Consider the following 20480-nt stretch of genomic DNA (forward strand, 5'->3'; position numbering starts at 1 on the left):
ATTTATTAGTACTGGATCAACACTGTATTAATAATCTCGGAATTAAGTAAAAGGATTCATTTAGTTCCTATAGGATATCCATTATCTAATGGTCGAAACCTAGAATGGAAAAACTAAGTCCTTGCCCCTCAAATGTATAAGTTGCTACAATTGATAACGAAATCAAGTGGATGGAAGATTAGCGCTATATTGCACAAAAGTTTTGACCCCTGTTGGTAAATTAAATACAGAGAGATAGTTTACAGTTTATGGAGGTTTGCATTTATGCATGCATGGGCTGTTAATATTGAAATATATCTTGTGATATAAAGATAAAGGGTTTCCTTATACGACTTTACGTGGGTTTTTATACATTCATATTCCAGTTTATAATAGCATTAATAACAGGAATTAATGTCATTTTGCGGCATCACGCGCTCACTGTCATGTCATTACGGGTCCATCACGCTGCACGCAATATAGTTTTTCCGTTCTGTCAAGAGTTTTAAGGGACTGAAAACTTTAGAATGGTGGATATCGAGATTAATGCTTGATCCTCTCTTTTTCTTAATATCGAGACTAACCTAATCTTGTACTTGTATCCTAAAATGTTTATAAAATTCAACCAATCAGAGTCGCGAATATGAAGCCGATAAATTTAAAACTGGGCACCTTTTAAGATTATATACAGAAACGGGAGGAACTCTCTAATTTTAAAAAACCGGTTTTTGATTTTTTTTCTCTACTATATAACGGTTTAAGAAGAAACTCAAACTGTGTCCATTGGATACTCAGATTAATTAATCGAGATTAAGGATATCTTATTCTAAAGTTTTCAGCTCAGAACTATATCATTTTAACTTCTGAAATTCAAATTTTGGAGTAACATTTTATAATTTTTACATAAAAATGTGAGATTGGTTTTATAATTATTCAGAAAGCTGTTAGTTTCCTCTTTTTTTTTGATAATAATTAATTAACATATTTAAATACCATCGCGTGGTACAATATAAATCCAAATGTGTTCTTTCTTCATTGATTGATTGAAGGTTTATTTATTAATTTGTATTGTAGCTGGGTAGCTGGTTAGCAGAGTTGAAAGGGGAGCTAGCCAGTGAGGAGGTGGCTGAGACAGCAGAGAATGCTGAACGCCTGCTAGACCAGTTCTCAACCCAGGTACAGTTTCCTTTTTCCTGTCATGGGTGTACACTTAGGGGTTATTGGTGATGCTAAATAAGTGAAAACTAAGGTTTCCATCGGGATATTATCCAAGCCCCCATTGCAAAAATAAAGTTAAGCCCTCCCCCTGGACAAATTCCTATAAATGGTCTCGGAACTTCTTTTGCTAATTATTTCACTTTACAAATATTTGAATAGTATTCAAGGCATAAAATATAACTATTGAAAATTTACATCTCAGCGGGAGAGCACATTAGATGCGCTGCAGTCTACAATTCAAGAAGGAGAATCCTTACTCCGAGAACTTGGAGAACAAGGAATAGATCAAGAGATGGATTCTACAGGTAAACATGGATCCTTACTCCGGGTAAACATGGATCCTTACTCCAGGTATTAGAAGAATAGGGAATTGACCAAGAAATGGATTATGAAAGTATGGACCCTTATACTCCAGGTAAACCTGGACCCTTACTCCAGGTACTAGGAGAACATGAATCCTTAATTCAGGTAAACATGGATCATTGTACTCCAGGTACTAGGAGAATATGGATCCTTACTTCGGAAAGAAAGAAATTTACGTTAAGCACAGATCATGCCGCCTGTAAGTGTAAACTTTTGAAGGAAATAAAACTGCAGTTTAGTTTTTTAGAAACCTTATTTGACCTTTGATGCTTTTTTTCAGTATGTTCAGACATTTTATATTTGTTTTACTCCAGGTTCTGTTGCATCTGTGCAGAGTACTCTAACCAGACTCTCCGGTGAGAGGGAGGAGCTAGGTGAGCTCTGGACTACCAGAAAGCTCAGACTAGATCTTTGCCTTCAGCTCAGACTTTTTGAGCGAGATGCTTTAGAGCTCAGCGCTCAATTCGAGGTAATTTTGAGACCTTTAAAAAATAAATGATTTAAAATTTTCAACTTTGATATGGATTTATTTTTAAATGTTTTTGTTCTCATCCTAATATCCCACTAGGTGTGGGGGGAGGAGTTGCACACTGGTCCTCTTCCTCGGAATAGTGTGGAGGACGCAGAACGAGCTTCTAGGCAACTAGACGATCAGGTAGGACAGGAAGGGCATGAATGGATACTGAATAGGGAAGGAAGGTCTTTGATGGATAGTGAAGGAAGGGCATGCATGCAGATAAGTTGGATAGAAATGGCATAGGTGGACAGGTAGGGTATGGATGGATAGATGGTTTGGACAGGTAGGGTATGGATGGATAGATAGGTTGGACAGGTAGGGTATGGATGGATAGGTAGGTTGGACAACTAGGGTATAGATGGATAGATAGGTTGGACAGGTAGGGTATGGATGGATAGATAGGTTGGACAACTAGGGTATTGATGGATAGATAGGTTGGACAGGTAGGGTATGGATGGATAGATAGGTTGGACAACTAGGGTATGGATGGATAGATAGGTTGGACAACTAGGGTATGGATGGATAGATAGGTTGGACAGGTAGGGTATGGATGGATAGATAGGTTGGACAACTAGGGTATGGATGGATAGATAGGTTGGACAGGTAGGGTATGGATGGATAGATAGGTTGGACAGGTAGGGTATGGATGGATAGATAGGACCGGAAAGGGGATGCATAGGTTGGGAAGAAAGAGCATGGATAGAGCATAGATGGATAGGGTACGTAGGGCTTGGATGGATAGGGCAGTAAGGGTATGGATGGATAATGGATAGAAAGGCAGGAAGGGTATGGATGGATAATGGATAGGAAGGCAGGAAGGGTATGGATGGATAATGGATAGGTAGGCAGGAAGGGTATGGATGGATAATGGATAGGTAGGCAGGAGGGGTATGGATGGATAATGGATAGGTAGGCAGGAAGGGTATGGATGGATAATGGATAGGTAGGCAGGAAGGTTATGGATGGATAATGGATTGATAGGCAGGAAGTTTTAAAGTTAAAATATTTTAAGTTGAAGAAGTTGTAGAAGGCTGGAAAACATTAAGATATATAATGTTTTAAATAGCCGTGTAATCGCAAGAAAAGGAATAGGGAAAAGAAAGTAATTGCATTAAAATTTTTCAAATATTACTGAAGATAATAATAGAATGTTTGATGTTAAATAAATATATTTGTTTAGATCTCTCATATACAGTCTGCTACATATAGTGTAGTACAGAGGGGACAAGATCTGTTACAGGTTAAATCACTTATTTATATTACTTTCTATGATTTTAGTTAAAATTAATAGAGAATCTTTAAATATTTTCTCTAAAGCATGCATGATAGCTAATCGATTAATCTACTACAAGTATATCATATTTTTTTAAAATTCTTCAAAATCTTATTTTTAAACCAGTTTAAAGACTTGTAAATTTCGGCAGAGAGCATATACAGGGTTACCTAAAAAGGATGACTAAACGGAATTTATTCTGACTGTTTCCTTTTATTCACAATTCCCTGTAACAGCCAACTGTAGGTTTCTTTTTTTATCTAATCATTAAAAAAGCATTTTAAAGACAATATTCAAGGATAAGACTTAAATTAACTTTAAAATCGTCACATTTTAAGAGTTTCACGTCGTCTTTACAGTCTCATCCTTTGCGGGTAATCCTGTATCATTACATTGTTAGAGCTGTAAAAGTCATTATCAGGCATATACGATCTGAATTAAGTTTTTTGAAAATCATAACCATATTTCTCCCAACTCTATTCATATAAATCCTCTCTGAACTATGTCAGTGCCAACTCTATTCATATAAATCCTCTCTGAACTATGTTACTGCCAACTCAATTCATATATATCCTCTGTGAACTATGTTACTGCCAACTCTATTCATATATTTCCTCTCTGAACTATGCTACTGCCAACTCTTATATTTATCATCTCTGAACTATATTCAGGGTGGCCAAAATGTACGGATTATACGGATTGTACGTATTTGTTTTCAAATTGTACGGATTGTACGGATTTTTATCCTGGAAAATACACCGTTTTTTTATTTTTCAATCATTTCAGCAAATTTTTCATGAAAATTTAAAAAAAATTCTCGTCAAAATGAAGTTAGTTTAACTTATTTCTGAATTCTAAATAATATTAGATTGATTAATGTTTCAATTGACAATCAAAATGCATTCATAATTTTCGAGATATGTCCAAGAAGTGTTTATTTGAGAATATGGTCCATAAGTACTTATTTGATTGCTTATTCAAGAAGATGTTCCAGTATCCTGTACCCAGTATCCTATACCCAGTATCCTGTTCCCAGTATCCTGTACCCAGTATCCTGTACCCAGTATCATGTACCCAGTATCATGTACCCAGTATCATGTACCCAGTATCATGTACCCAGTATCATGTACCCAGTATCATGTACCCATTATCATGTACCCAGTATCATGTACCCAGAATTATGTACCCAGTATCTAGTATCCAATATCCAGTATCCAGTATCCAGTATCCTGTATCCAGTATCCAGAATCCTGTATCCTATATTAAGTTCAATAACCTGTATCCTGTATCCTGTATCCTGTATCCTGTATCCAGTATTCATTCAATATCCTGTACCCTGTATCCTGTATCCTGTATCCTGTATCCAGTATCCTGTATCCTGTATCCTATATTCTGTATTCAGTATACAGTATCCAGTATCCTGTATCCAGTATTCTGTATCCAGTATCCTGGATCCAGTATCCTGCATCAAGTATCCAGTATCAATCCAGTATCCTGTGTTCTGTATCCAGTATCCTGCATCCTGTATCCAGTATCCTGTATCCTGTATCTAGTATCCTGTATCATGTACCCAGTATCCAGTATCCTGTACCCAGTATCCTGTACCCAGTATCAAGTACCCAGTATCATGTACCTAGTATCATGTACCCGGTATCCTGTACCCAGTATCCTGTACCCTTATCATGTACCCAGTATCCAGTATCCTGTATCCTGTACCCAGTATCTTGTACCCAGTATCATGTACTCAGTATATAGTACCCAGTACCCTGTATCCTGTATCCTGTATCCTGTATCCAGTATCCAGTATCCAGTATCCAGTATCCAGTATCCAGTATTCAGTATCCTGTATCCTGTATCCTGTATCCTGCATCCTGTATCCTGTATCCTGTATCCTGTATCCTGTTTCCTGTTTCCTGTATCCTGTATCCTGTATCCTGTATTCTATATCCTGTATGCTGTATCCACAAATTAGTAAGTATCCTAAAATAGAAAAGATAAACCGTATCTTGAATTCTGCATCCTGTATCCTGTATCCAGTATCTTGTATCCTGTATCCTGTATCCAGTATCTTGCATCCAGTATCCTGTATCTTGTATCCTGTATCCTGTATCCATATCCTGTATCAAAAAATGTACGGATTGGTTTAAAAAAATGTACGGATTGTACGGATTTAAAAAAAAAAAAATTGTACGGATTGTTTTTCGAAAATTGTACGGATTGTACGGATTTCTTCTGAAAATGTACGGATTTTTGTACGGATGTGTTCAAAAAAGTTTTGGCCACCCTGTATATTACTTCCAACTCTATTCATATATATTCACTCTAAGCTATGTTACTGCTAACTCTACTCATATATATCCTCTCTGAACTATGTTATTGTCAATTCTATTCATATATATCCTCTCTGAACTGTGTTAGCATACATCATGTAAATTATTCTTATCAACGACAAGTAGAGTAGCTTTAAGCTTAGTTTATTTATAAACATCAAACAGAAAATAGAATATTATTTTAAGCCTAAATGGAAATCTTTAAATATTAACTCTCATTTATACAGAAACATCAATACTCCCACGTTTACGTATACAATCTTACAAAAACTAAAACCTGGTGCAGAAATGCTGACTATGAATGTCGTCTTCTAGTTGTTTGAGAGCAGCGGAATAAACTTGATGGCTGATAGTCAGTATAATGGAGAAACTAGAGTACAAGTTCTTCTTGAATATCTACAGGTAACAGCAACTGTACAAATAAGTACATGTATACTACATAGTACAAGTGTATTTACAGCAGTACAATTATCAAAGAGTTAAAAACACTTTTGTCTGGAATTGTACATATTTATCTTGAAAATTGTCTCATATCTTGAGATTAAAAAAAACGTTATAGTACAGTACAGTAAAGTGCAGTACAGTAAAGTACAGTACAGTAAAGTACAGTAAAGTGCAGTACAGTAAAGTACAGTACACTAAAGTACAGTAAAGTACAGTAAAGTTCAGTAAAATTCAGTACAATGTTATGTACAGGAGAGAGGAGTAGATATGGAAGAACTAGCAGCAGTTCGTAGACTTAAACTTGAACAATGTGTTAGTCTTACAACTTATCAGAGTGATGCGAGTCAGGTATCCTTACTTTCATTATTCTTTCCGTTTTTTATACTTTTTTACCATTTTTTACTTCTTGATTTAACGATGATACATTCTTTCATTTTATAAACTCAGCATATCTTTTCGTCTTTCCATCTAATCATTTATTTATATATATTTTTCAATCTTTTTATAGACGCAACCTTTTTGATAATTCATATATACATTTAAAAAAATTTATCTTTTCTTTATTCATTTATTTATTTATAGCATTTTTGTTTATCACGTCATCCAGACTTAACAAACACTTTCTCGGGTATCATGTAGAAGACGGCATTTCTCTCCATGAAAGACATGTCCTATTGTAACTGAACTACTGTATTGTGAACTATTAGTTTTATGAACCTTTAAACTGTGCACTTGGTGTAGTTTTTCTAATAAACGCTAGTTTAAAGAGAAGATTTGCGTAGTGCTTATTTGAATGAAAGTTTTATTTAAACTTCTGAAATAAATTAATGTCTGTAATGAAATAAATTAAAGTCTGTAATGAAATAAATTAAAGTCTGTAACTAATGAAATTAACAATTTGTTCAAATATTTGATAGTTCATGGGATCAGTAGTTCAAATTACAGTTGTCCAAATTTACAACCACTTATTGTTCAAAATGTCGTCGTCTTATTTTAGTCTGGACTACGTGTCATTTAATTATTTATTTTATCTACCATTTAATCATTTGTTTGTTAATTCATTTTTCCCTTTGTCACATCTTAATTTTTTTTCCTCCATGCCATTATTCATTAATTCATTTAATTAATAAATATATATAAAATACATCTTCATTATTAATATATTCCCTCCTTTCACTTAAATATGTTTCATGAAGAATTTTTGTACTTCTTAATTTGTTCCAATTTCTCGTTTTTTGTCTTTCCATTTTTATTAACTTTGTTGTTTTAGGTTATGCGATGGATTCAAACAACAGAATCCATGTTAATGGCGAGTTTTAGTATTCCTGGTTCCCTTCACGATGCTGAACTTCTCAAGAAGGAACATGAACAGTTCCAAGTTGCGATAGAGGTAAACCATACCGAACAATTTGAAATAGTTCGTGTTGGAAGACGACATTAACCAATCGTCTTCATTTTGATCTGTTTAGAAAACCCACAGTTCTGCGGTCCATGTAAGGCAGCGTGCTGAGACCCTGCTACAGTTAAATCACTTTGATCCTGCCGGAGTCAAGGAGATTGCTGACAGTGTCACAAACAGGTTTTTATTTATTAAACAACTCTGGAGCCCTGATCCCACCCCTATATTATAACATATTAAGTTAACCCATGGTTTATTAAGATGGCAGAACTTAGTGACAAGAGCAGAGGAGAGACATAAGCTCGTGACGGCCTCCTTGAACTTCTATAAGACTGCGGAGCAGGTGTGCAGTGTGCTGGACTCCTTGGAGAGGGAGTACAAGAGGGAAGACGACTGGTTGGCCAGGTAGAAATATATACATTTCAACATCAATATTGTAGAGATGTAAATTTATGAATCAGCTAGTTAATCTAGTCTACATTGCGTTGTATTTTGATTGTTTAAAACAAATTTTTTTAGAAATTTATTATTCCAAGAATTTTTTTACAGCGCACAAAATAGATTTTAATGTTTTAAATTAAGATCATCTCATTATTTTGCAGAGTTACCTAAATTTAGCAATGATGTTATCAATTTCCCAGTTATTGAATTGAATGTTTCAAGTTTTCTAACAGATCAAATTTATTCAGCTAATCTTATTCAAAAACCTGACTCAACTAATATAATTACAAAAGCTGGCTCAATTGACTTAATTCATTTAGTTGTTACAGCTGATGTAATTTAATGGAGTAATTCTTGATTTCGATATACGATGTGGGCACTCTTAAATTTGAAGATAAATGCTTGATCCCTTTATTGAAATATTATTGCTAATCCTGAGGTTACAGCACAAAAGTTCTGACTTCTTATCTTCCTGATATAATGCATAAAGTGTATTTAAATTTAACAACTGATTCAACTGATGTCACTGAAGTAACTGATTCAACTGATGTAACGGATTCAACTGATGGAACGGATTCAACTGATGGAACGGATTCAACTGATGGAACTGATTCAACTGATGTGCCCCTCCTCCTACTGAGACTCGACGTTACAGAAGTAACTGAGTATTGAACAGATCTTAAATATAAAATATTTGCAGGCACACTAGTGGAGATCATGACAGAGCAACACTAATTGCTCAGCTGATCAATAAACATCAAGAGCAGAAGGAGGCCTTTCTTAAGGTATTATTTTTTTTTAAAGTTAAATATTAAAAAATAATTTATACTTTTTTATTATTGTTATAAGTTGTAGTATTGTTATCATTATCTTCGTTATTGTTCTTTTTTTCATTATTGCCATTCTTATTTTTCACATTGTTATTTTCATCATATTATTATTTTTATCATCATTATTATCATTGTTCTTCTTAATCATGTTCATATCATTGTTCTTCATAATCATGTACAGATTTCCCATTATTGCTATATTTTATGTTTTCTATAAAATAGTCTGAAAAGCTGATGATATTATTTATGTATTCTAGGCGTGTACCTTGGCTCGTAGAACAGCTGAAACCTTTCTTAAATATTCTAATAGAAGTTTACAGTACTTCAACCATCCGAACCATCCAGAATATAGAGGACCAGAGCTTAAAGTTAAAAGTAAGAAAGAAGGGGATAGAAGAGGGGGGGGGGGTAGTGATTTTTCTGCATGTTTTCCTCTTTGTGATACTTTTTCCTAAAGATTTATCTATTTTTCCCAAAAGTTAAGCAAATAAAAGACTTTTACCTTATTGGAAAAATAATTTGTGGAAAAGTCTATATATCTCTTCCCTGATACTCCTGTTATCTTACTATATCTGTTATTTTGTTTAGATATACTTGAGAAATTGTTGACACAAGAAAACCGAGTTCTAGAGTATTGGACAAATAAGAAGAAAAGGTAATTCTACATAACACAGGCATAAACTATTGCACAGTGCTTTGCTAACAGGCCGATTCCGTAAAATAATTAGCTCGATATTAAATTTTATGGTGCCATCAGAACATGCAGGCCATTATAAACAAGTTTCCATGCCTTATCCTTCCTAAAAATCAGTTTATGAAATGTTTCCAACTGTGAATCACACGCACTGTTTTTTCATCTTTCCAGTTGCGTCTGATTCGATCAAGGTTCAGTCACGTGCTTGGTGACGGTTTAGAACCAATAGAAATTACAACAGCGGTAACATCTATCTATCTCATCATTCCAGATGAATCCTTAAATCAGTGCTAAGCATTAAACGGAAATGTGTACTTATACTGGAACAAGGGTGATCATTTTATAATGTATAAACGTTTATTGTTTACAAACGGACAGACAGACAAGAAAAGTATTTTTATAGATCTATAAATAAAGCACTTCGAATTGGCAGACATTTTTTACGGAAACTCATTCCGTGGGAAACACCTTCAGTTCGTATTTATTACGGGTGCAGTTTGTCTACAGTAAGTCATTGGATCAAGTCACTACTTTTAATTTTTTTTGTATTATCCCTTATCGGATACGGGAAGCATATCCCGGTATCAAACATAAATCATTAAATTACCATTGTCATTTTAGTCAGCTGTTTAGTTTTTATACAATACACAGGATAATATAATAACATGTTCAGGTTGGATCAGAACCAGCAATATGTTCTGTTTGAGAGATCTGCTCGTCAGTCTTTAGCCTGGATTAAGGAAGAAGGTAATTTATTAACCCTGAAAGGTCTGGATAAGCTTCTCCCCCCCCCCTCACCCGTCCATCAGAAAAAGCCCTTTGCGTAGATGTTCATCGTTTTTACTTACATTTTTTCCTAAGATATGCTAAAAAGAGCATACAAATTATCATTATTCGTTAACGGTTTTTTTGTGGATTTAAAATAAATTTGTCTATCCAGCGTAGTTACAAAATGCGGGGGAATAGGATGTGGTTCTCTGCATAGCATTATTGTACTGTCAATAGTAGGAATAGCCAATTAGACATATTAGGATTCGTCGTTTATCAACTGTAATTCATAAATCTTGCTTAGTTTACAAACACATTTCGTAATACTTAAGTCTTAAAAATAATGCTCCCTTATTTTATAAAGTATATCTTCTTTCATAACTTGTAAAGTACAAAATAGGAAGAATTAAATATTACAGAGAGCTAAGAGCTTACTTTTCATATCTCTAATAAATGCACATAATTGCAATCTATAAACCACTAACACAGCTTGTACTAATATATTAAGATGGATTAGACAAGATATAATATAATAATTTTATATTATTTATCATCAATAGACTTAAACATTCTAATAATTATATTATTGTTTTTATTTGTATAAAGGTATTTTATTCAATATTCAAGGGAATTTTCCAATTATTATAATTGATATCAAACCAATTCAAAACAAGATCAAGATCTAATTTTCAATCATAAAAAAAATCTTTTTCTGATTTATTTTTAAACTTTCTGAGCAGAAGAAGGAGTTAAAGTTGTGAACCTAACTAAGTAGTTAATCTTCTTATTGTCAGCATACTTATATAGTTTCAATATATCAGCTCCTGGTTTCTCGTAGTTTCAATATATCAGCTCCTGGTTTCTAGTAGTTTCAATATATCCGCTCCTGGTTTCTAGTAGTTTCAATATATCCGCTTTTGGTTTCTAGCAGTTTCAATATATCAGCTCCTGATTTCTAGTAGTTTCAATATATCAGCTCCTGGTTTCTAGCAGTTTCAATATATCAGCTCATCGTTTCTAGTAGTTTCAATATATCAGCTCCTGATTTCTAGTAGTTTCAATATATCCGCTCCTGGTTTCTAGTAGTTTCAATATATCCGCTCCTGATTTCTAGTAGTTTCAATATATCAGCTCCTGGTTTCTAGTAGTTTCAATATATCCGCTCCTGGTTTCTAGTAGTTTCAATATATCCGCTCCTGGTTTCTAGTAGTTTCAATATATCAGCTCCTGGTTTCTAGTAGTTTCAATATATCAGCTCCTGATTTTAAGTATTTTCAATTATTTTTTGGCTTACATACTCCATTTAAAATTATTACTATTGTATAATTGTAGGAGATATATATAGATATATGAGTTCATATACTCAAGTTTCAAATAATATATTATTTATATTATTTTAGGAGATATATATTTGAGTACACATACTCAAGTTGGAAAGAACAAGGAAGAGACCGAAGTTCTTCTACAAGAACATAATTCATTTAAGGTAATAAAAAGACCCCCTACCTCTAAGCTTCCTGCAGTGCACTTCTTATTTTTACAAGACTCTCTCATTAACTAATTAGGAATAAATTCGTAATAACTAATAAACTAATAAAAAAGAAGAAAATTTTTTTATTGAGACTTGTTTGATCCTTCCTTTCTTTCTTCCACTGCCAAGGGCATTTTGAAAATATTTCAGAATAATATATAGATCTTAAGAATATATTCTTTTATAGCTTTGTTATATTTACATTGGTAAGGATATGGAGATAGGTTGTGACATATCGGGACATATTTAGAACTAGTTTTATTGTAAACTGTTCCAAAGATTGTAAAGAGAGGGGGGGGGGGGCTGAAAGATTTTTCAAGAAAATACATTAGGCTTTTATGTTTTTCTGACGACAACCTTTTTGATAAATAATTATTTATGTCTGGTACAGTCATGTATCTATTGACTGTGCTGTGTATCTAAACCAACGATAAAAACCAGAAATATGGGTTTATGTTTGTTTTGTTTTGGATACATGTACAGGGTTACATTGGACGATACTGTAATGACGACCTGAAACTATATATGACGGTTTCTAGATGAATGACGTATTCTGCGTATTTTCTTTTTGTGGCCTTTTTAATGATTGTGCAAAGTAAAAAAGAAGTTTACAGTCGCGGGAAATAATAAATATAAAGAAACAGACAGTGTAAATTCCGTACAGTCGTCTCTAAATTCTCATTCTAAATGGGAAACCCTGTAGGCTTCCTAATTGTTGATAAATCCCTTCTGAGAAATAATAATCACAAAGGACCTTCACCCTCGCCACAAATTCTGTTTTATATCCCTATATCTTTGATATCTTAGACTTTTGATATTTCAAGCTATGAGCTGTGTTAGATTAAATATTAATAGTAATATTAAAGGTTTACACCATCAGATAAAAAGGTGTAAGGTTTAGAGAATTCCAGTTTGTGTGGAGTGATGAGTTCCATTCAACTATCAAATTATAATTGTATGAAATCTAGGAAAAAGCCCGCGAAACAAGGGAGAAAGTCAAACTTCTCTTACAGTTAGCTGATACGCTTGTAGAAAAGGTAAATTAATTAATAATATTTAGTGTTTATTTTCAATCTAATATTTACGGTATAGTTAAGATGGGCAAAGTTCTGATGACAACTTGTTAATGAAAGGGTTGTTAGTTAGAGACATTTTTTATAATTTTTATAAAATTTTTCAAGGGTTTTAATCATTTACAAATTGATTAACAATTCCGCAGGTTGCACAGAAACCATAATTGAAAAATAACCTTTTTTGAAAATTTGTCATGAATATAAAAATTTATAAGGGCACCAATGTGAATCCAACAATAACCTTTACCCTCCCTGTAAGCTGAATATATTTAATATAAATTAAGTCTAGAGCTAATTATTATAAACTATTCAAAGTTTGATGTAATTTAACTTTGTAATATCACACTAAATTTATCTTTTTTGTTGCTCATTTTATCAAAAAACATGCATTTTTACCCTTAGAGAATTCAAGTTTTATAAAATGCAATTTATTTAGTTATACTTATGCAGTACTGATGCAACCTTAATAAAAAAAAAAAAATTCCTATACGTAAAAAACTGGGGAAAACACAGTCTAACAGACTCAAGTTATTATTTAAATAGTCCAAATCTAATGATTGTGAAATCAGTGACTGTGCTATGTACATTGAATTATCAAGTTGTTTTATTAGAAAATTAAGAACAAGTAAGACTGATTAAATTTGTAACACTGGTATGGGTCCAAATACAAAAAATTCCGGTCAAAATCGCTTTCAAATGGCTTAGTTTTATTCATGAAAATCTTGTAAGATGTTAAGTTTAAACCTACAGTTTAAACCTTTATTCCTATAGCAGTTTAAACCTTTAATCCTACAGTTTAAACTTTTAATCCTACAGTTTAAACCTTTAATCCTACAGTTTAAACCTTTAATCCTACAGTTTAAACCTTTAATCCTACAGTTTAAACATTTAATCCTTCAACTTAAATTCTTTAATCCTATTCCTTTATTTCTCCAATAGAGAAAACTTTTACCTCCAGCTTTTCCAGGAAAACTATTCAAATATATATATTATTCAGAGACGGATTAAAAATATCAAGTTTAACGTTTAGAATTATAAACTTTAGCGTTTTGAAATATTAACTTTAGCGTTTAGAAATATGAACTGAAGCGCTTTGAAATATGAAATTAGATCTTACTCCATATGCCTTACAGAAGGTGAATTTAGTAGTCGCGGTAATGCAGTGTAAAAAGACTAAAATACCCATCCATATTGTCTAATATGTCCAGACTAAGCATTTAGTTGATTGTGAAAGCATAGTCGACACAATCAATAAAACTGATGATCTAACAACTACTTTTTATTTAAAGGGACAAAATATATATTTACACAACTTAGTGGTGAAGATGGATGGCTTTACTTTTCCACTTGAAAACAATACAGTTTGCAGACTAAAAATCCTTTTATTTCACCTTTATTTATTTAAACTTAAAAACAATTAATTTAATTAACATTTTATTTACAATTTACCTTTGTCAAAAAGATTATTTTATTATATCGTATTTTGTGTTTAAAAACTAATATTAATACTATTTATCATATTTAGGGACATGCTCATGCTCCAAACATTAAGCAGTGGGTGGAAGAGGTTGATGAAACCTATAAGAACTTCTCCTCAAGGATGGATCAGTATAGAGAGAAGGTATAGTGCATCAACTTAAAGAAAATACAGAATTATATGAATATAGACAATACGTTGAACTCATGGACTATATTGAACAACTTCTCCTCAGCTTGAACCTACAAGAGAAGTGCTTTAATGGGACAGCTATCGGATTTGTAAGGTTAAGCTGAGTATGCAGTGTTGTGGACAAATTCTTTAGGATTCATTTCCCGCTATTCTCTTAATCATGGACGGAAATTGATGAACTGGAGAGAGGTTCAACTATCTCTTTAGTGATCACTGGATCAAATCTTAAATCGCCAATTCCAAGTTCCAATAAAAAATACGTGGTCAAACCGTCTCTACGTAGTTCAACGACTTCTCGCAATTCATTAAATTAGGTCCCTGATCTCAGGAATCTAAAATATTTGCATACTGCAGTGGGAGGAAATCAAAACAGTAGAATCTAGAGATAAACAGTTTTTTACTGAAAGGATTTTAAACTCTGCTTTCCCTGTAAGAATGAAAGTTTTAAATAATTGGCTGGTTTTAAGTTACAAACAAGCGATAAAAATACTTTTGGTTGGTTTAAAGAAGACGTAATTTGATTGAAAGTAGGAACATGTTAAATAAGATCAAATAAAGAAAGAACTACAAGATTCTTCTTTCTGTTGTGCAGAAAAAGGATTATTGCAGGAAAAGTTTCTTTGAGTTTTTCTCAATTGAATTCTGCAAATTTAGATTCATTGTCCCTGTAATCCTTCTTTACATTAACGCATCATGCACAATGTTATTTTTCCCTGCTACAATACACAGCTAAAATTATTTCCTGCGAGTTTTTCTAAAATATACCTCTCAAGCAGTATTTCAAGCAGTATTTTCTTCTAAAGATTATTCAGAAAGTTGTGTACATAGAGCTGTCAACTAAACCTTTGGGAAACTTTTTTCCAGATTTTCTCTTTCTAAGAAATATTATTTATCTATTAAAGGGAGCGGGAGGGACAGAGGGGGGGGGTTCTCTTAAGAAGGATGGTAATGATTCCTCGTAAAACTCGTTAAAATCATAAAATAAGGAATCAATAGTTTGAGCCAATAAAGAATATATTTTACTAGGCTCATCTTCTATTTCAATTGTGAACATTATCGCTTTATTACTTTGAAAAACAATAAAAAAAAAGTTCTCAAATTTAATATAAAAAAAATTTGATGTTACGAAGAATCTGCTTCATATCTTGATTTGTGGTATCCAAATTATCTTTATTTTCTCATTGGTTGATAGCAAAATTCATTGGCTTCTGATTGGCTTTTCGTTTTACACAGACGACATTCTTTTCAGGATATCCAATTAAGATTAAATTAATCTGTAGATTAGCAAAAGATCCAGATCAAGCAGTGGTTTCGATATCCACGATACAAGAATTCTCAGCTCTCTGTATGGAAATATCCTGGTTGCATTAACTGAATGCTCGTTTCTATAATTGATTGACAATATATTTCAAGTTTTAAAGCTTACAGCTTATTCCTTTTCATTCAATATATTCAATGCATCTTTTACATTTTTGTATCATTTTGTGCCATTTTCGTATATTTAACCTTTTAATTCTTTAACTTTAAATATTTAATTTGACAGAATTCATAGTTAAAATCATCGACATCAGGTTGCACAGATAAAATTCGAGTTTGTAATAAGACACCACTCAGTTCCTTTGTTTAAGTTGTTGCAAACTATATTTAACACAAGAAAAGTAAATAAGCTATCACACAAGTTTGGATGGTGTAATGATATTTATATGATCATACTTTGATACACAAATAATAATACTGAGTTACAGTGATACATGAATGTAAACAATACATTGAATATATCTGAGACAATTCTTGGTATGTTACATACAGTTAGACCCTTCAAACTGTGGAAAAGTCCAATGAACATCAATGAACATTTCACTTAAAAATCTGATTTCCAATTTGCTAAAAGTATTTACTATTAAAATCTGATTTTCAAGGTATTGCTAAAACTATTTACTATAAAAATCTGATTTTCAAGTACTGCTGTAAAACTATTTACTATAAAAATCTGATTTTCAAGTACTGCTGTAAAACTATTTACTATTAAAATCTGATTTTCAAGTACTGCTGTAAAACTATTTACTATAAAAATCTGATTTTCAAGTACTGCTAAAACTATTTACTATAAAAATCTGATTTTCAAGTACTGCTAAAACTATTTACTATAAAAATCTGATTTTCAAGTACTGCTAAAACTATTTACTATAAATATCTGATTTTCAAGTACTGCTAAAACTATTTACTATTAAAATCTGATTTTCAAGTACTGCTAAAAGTATTTACTATTAAAATCTGATTTTCAAAGTACTGCTAAAACTATTTACTATTAAAATCTGATTTTCAAGGAACTGCTAAAACTGTTTACTATAAAAATTGCATTACTGTCTGCCTATTTCACAGTTGCATGGATTGTACTGTATTGCACAGCATAGATAAAATTTATTGTTTTTAAAAGAAGTTTAATGATTTTGAAGAAAATCCGTGAAAGTGGATTTTTAAAATCCGGGAGGTTTTTAATTTGTAACCTGAATTATCATTGTCCTCCTGCAAACTGATCAAGTTTATTCTATTTAAATTTTCCAACTTTTCAGCTTGAGGCGTCCTTGGGATTGAGTGTTGGAGTCGGCTTGATGTTGGAGAAAGATACTGGTTCAGACCCTGCTCTAGAGTCTAGATTCAAGGTTAGTAAAACACTTTAATATACGAAAACAGATTTGTGTAAAAATATTTATTTTCTAAACATTATTTCAGTTATTGGCAATTTTACCCCTTGATAAATTGATTTTTTATACCTTGAAACCTTATCATAATTCGTGTCAAGAATAGGATTACAATTCTGTCAGATTAAGTGGTTTGTCTTGTTTTTATTGTTTCATTAATCATGGCCAATTAGGCATCATTTTGTAGCTGAAAGCGACTGTATTTTCAACTAACTCTCTATCTATAAAGTGGTTTCCCTTAAATAATTTCTAATGAAAAATGTATAGGATGTTCATCATTTTCTCTTTGTTTATTTCTATACTAGCAGAAGTGCCCGGCGTTGCCCTGGAATTTTTTAAATCGAATTTGAAAAATATAATTCGATTTTTGAAATATAAAATTCGATTTTTGAAAAAAATCAAGAATTTTGAAGAAAAAAATTCATTTTTTTTTTAGCCTACTCAAGGGTTCCCTCAAAAAAATTCAGCCCATTTGGCCAGCTATAGCTAACATATATACAAATAAATATATACGAGCGAAGAGCTTTATTATATAGATTAAGGGACTTTGGGATTTCTGCTTCAGCAATAATGGAAGAAATTGCCAGAATTCTAAGAATTAGTTGAAACTACACCGACAGGAGATAGTCTCTTAAAATATACACAGTATCGTTTATATTCTTAAACACCATATTGACAAACTCTATATAGACAAACTCTATAAAGACAAACTCTATACAGACAAACTCTAAACAGACAAACTCTATATAGACAAACTCTATAAAGACAAACTTTATATAGACAAACTCTATATAGACAAACTCTATACAGACAAACTCTATATAGACAAACTCTAAACAGACAAACTCTATATAGACAAACTCTATATAGACAAACTTTATATAGACAAACTCTATATAGTCAAACTCTATACAGACAAACTCTATATAGACAAACTCTATATAGACAAACTCTATATAGTCAAACTCTATATAGACAAACTTTATATAGACAAACTCTATATAGACAAACTCTATACAGACAAACTCTATATAGACAAACTCTATATAGACAAACTTTTTCTCAAAGTTAAAAGAACAGTATAGACATAATTTCATATGACCCTCCATTTATAGAGGGACATACCCGTTTTACAAAGGTACCCTTAAAAGCTTAGTGTGATCAAGTAAGAATTATATATCTATGTTTTTGATAACTGAAAACTGATTATTTTTAATTGGGGTTTCTCTATGTGACTTTTGTATTTCTTGCTTCAGAAGCATTAGAAAATTATTAAACTCATTTGAAGCAAGAAAATCTATGTCATCTTCCATATTATTAATCAGATTAAGGTTTCAAGAATCAAGAGTACCGTTCTAAATCTGGAGTGCCTCTCTATGGAAATGGAGGGTCACTTAGAATTACAACGAAGTAGCTAGTCCACTCTTGGTTTAAACAACTTAGTTTTAATTATTTTGTTCTGCTAGGATGGCGTAGCAGACTTGAAACAGATAAAGGAGTTGAATGAGGAGAAAAGGAGGTCTGCCAGGAGGAAGGAGTTTATTATGGCAGAACTCCTAGAAACAGAAAGGAGTTATGTCAAGGTTCGTCCATTTTTTAATCCCAAGTCACAATCATGGTTAAAAATGTAAAAACCGTCAATTTGGAAAAAAATCAAGTATTTTGAAACTTTTTTTCCTTTTAAGATGAAGACGGATAGCAATTGGATTAAAAATTCCAACTTTCCAGAAAGCCATTAGTAAAACATAAAGGAACTAATAGTTTATGGACCCTCGGCCTCCCCCCCCCCCTTCAGTTAATATATTATTAGTTACCAGACGCTACAAGATTTCCGGGAAACTAAGTTAAAAATGTAAAAGGAATAAAAATTAAATAATTTAAGAAAAAAATAAAAGATGACATTAAAGTGAAGACATGTCAGTTTGGTTTTCCCTCCTTCTAATATTTTTGTTGATATTTTAGGACCTTGAGTTAGCTGTGAATAGTTTCCTTATACCAATGAGAACAGGAGTAGGGGGCGAGGTTCCAGCCTCACTACGGGGCAAGGAGGCTGCTATCTTCGGTAACCTCGAGGACATCTGCTCCTTCCACAGGGGAACCTTCCTCAAGGAGCTAGAGAAGTACGAGATGATGCCGGAGGACGTTGGACATTGTTTTGTTACATGGGTAGGTTCTTACGGTGTTAAGTCACGCCATTTTTATATTTAAGTTGTGGATTTTTCTATCATTTCATGGATTTATTTTTGACGGGATCTAGGCTTTGATTTTTCATTATTTTAATAAGTTTAAAGGCCCGACATTTTTTTTATTTGATGTTTTTCCCCTAACAATGTGGTTTGTTTTCAATATTATTTTGTTTACTTTTTGTTTACAAACGATCTGAGTTTTATGCGTGTTTAAAATGCAGCAGAGAATCTAGGAATTTAATTTAGAACTGTAGAAATTTCGAGAATAAAGTAGGAGCAATAAAAGTAATATATGAAGTTAATTTTCAATAAAGTCAATATGAGATCTTGGATGAGGATAGGATATTGTTTTAATCATATAAAATATAATTATTTTATTAGATTCGCGTTGATTGAACATAACAAATTTTTAATTAGGCCTCCAATTTCTCGGTTTATGTACGGTACTGCACAAACAAACCCAAATCTACGGAGTTGTTGGTACAACATGGTGTACCATACTTCGAGCACCTTCAGCACCTTGCCAAACTAGAGCAACCTATAGCTGCATACCTCATCAAACCAGTTCAAAGGTATTTTTTTACATTTTTTTGGTAATTCAATTACTTTTTTTCATTGGAATCCTTTGAAGTATTGATACATTTTATCTCTTATGAAATGTGCAAATAATATTTTCCATTTTTCTGATATTTAATATCGAGATCAGATTACAGACAAATTTAGTTTTTAGATACTATTAAAAAAAACCGATAGACCTTTTTTTTGACGAGCTTTGTGAAAACCTTATATATTGTTCAATGTGGAAAAAATTCATCTGAAGATTGGGAAATTTCTTTCTTCTCCTTTGAGTATAGTAAAATCATTTTATTCCTCGCCTCTAGACTCTTTTTACAATAATATAGAGAAATCAAAACTAAAGTTAACCTTATTTCTTTTCCTCTTTCATTGACAATGTTAGTTCTCTGTCCTTTAGCGTGGTGTGATTTTTTCAAATTGATCTTTGAGGCGTATACAAAGGTTAAGCCCCCCCCCGCCCCAGAAAAGTTCCTGTGTATAGACCTTG

General features: G+C 32.5%; 1 protein-coding gene across 7 annotated transcripts in view; it reads left to right on the plus strand.

Annotated features, from left to right (window-relative positions):
* LOC111702650 (triple functional domain protein) overlaps positions 1-20480 on the plus strand; it is a gene marked incomplete at its 3' end in the record, with an annotated part of 222423 nt that overhangs the window by 152244 nt on the left and 49699 nt on the right. For all 7 annotated transcript variants that reach the window (XM_023474874.1, XM_023474442.1, XM_023474643.1 and 4 more), the window contains 21 exon segments: positions 1054-1155; positions 1400-1502; positions 1875-2029; positions 2129-2215; positions 3258-3317; positions 5996-6082; positions 6377-6472; positions 7395-7514; positions 7594-7703; positions 7785-7928; positions 8665-8749; positions 9052-9169; positions 9383-9449; positions 10162-10235; positions 11657-11742; positions 12756-12824; positions 14386-14481; positions 17103-17192; positions 18698-18814; positions 19194-19397; positions 19835-19989. In XM_023474874.1, coding sequence (XP_023330642.1) covers positions 1054-1155; positions 1400-1502; positions 1875-2029; positions 2129-2215; positions 3258-3317; positions 5996-6082; positions 6377-6472; positions 7395-7514; positions 7594-7703; positions 7785-7928; positions 8665-8749; positions 9052-9169; positions 9383-9449; positions 10162-10235; positions 11657-11742; positions 12756-12824; positions 14386-14481; positions 17103-17192; positions 18698-18814; positions 19194-19397; positions 19835-19989 — 2225 coding nt within the window.

Source organism: Eurytemora carolleeae, unplaced genomic scaffold, assembly GCF_000591075.1.
Source record: "Eurytemora carolleeae unplaced genomic scaffold, Eaff_2.0 scaffold101, whole genome shotgun sequence".
Lineage (NCBI taxonomy): Eukaryota > Metazoa > Arthropoda > Copepoda > Calanoida > Temoridae > Eurytemora > Eurytemora carolleeae.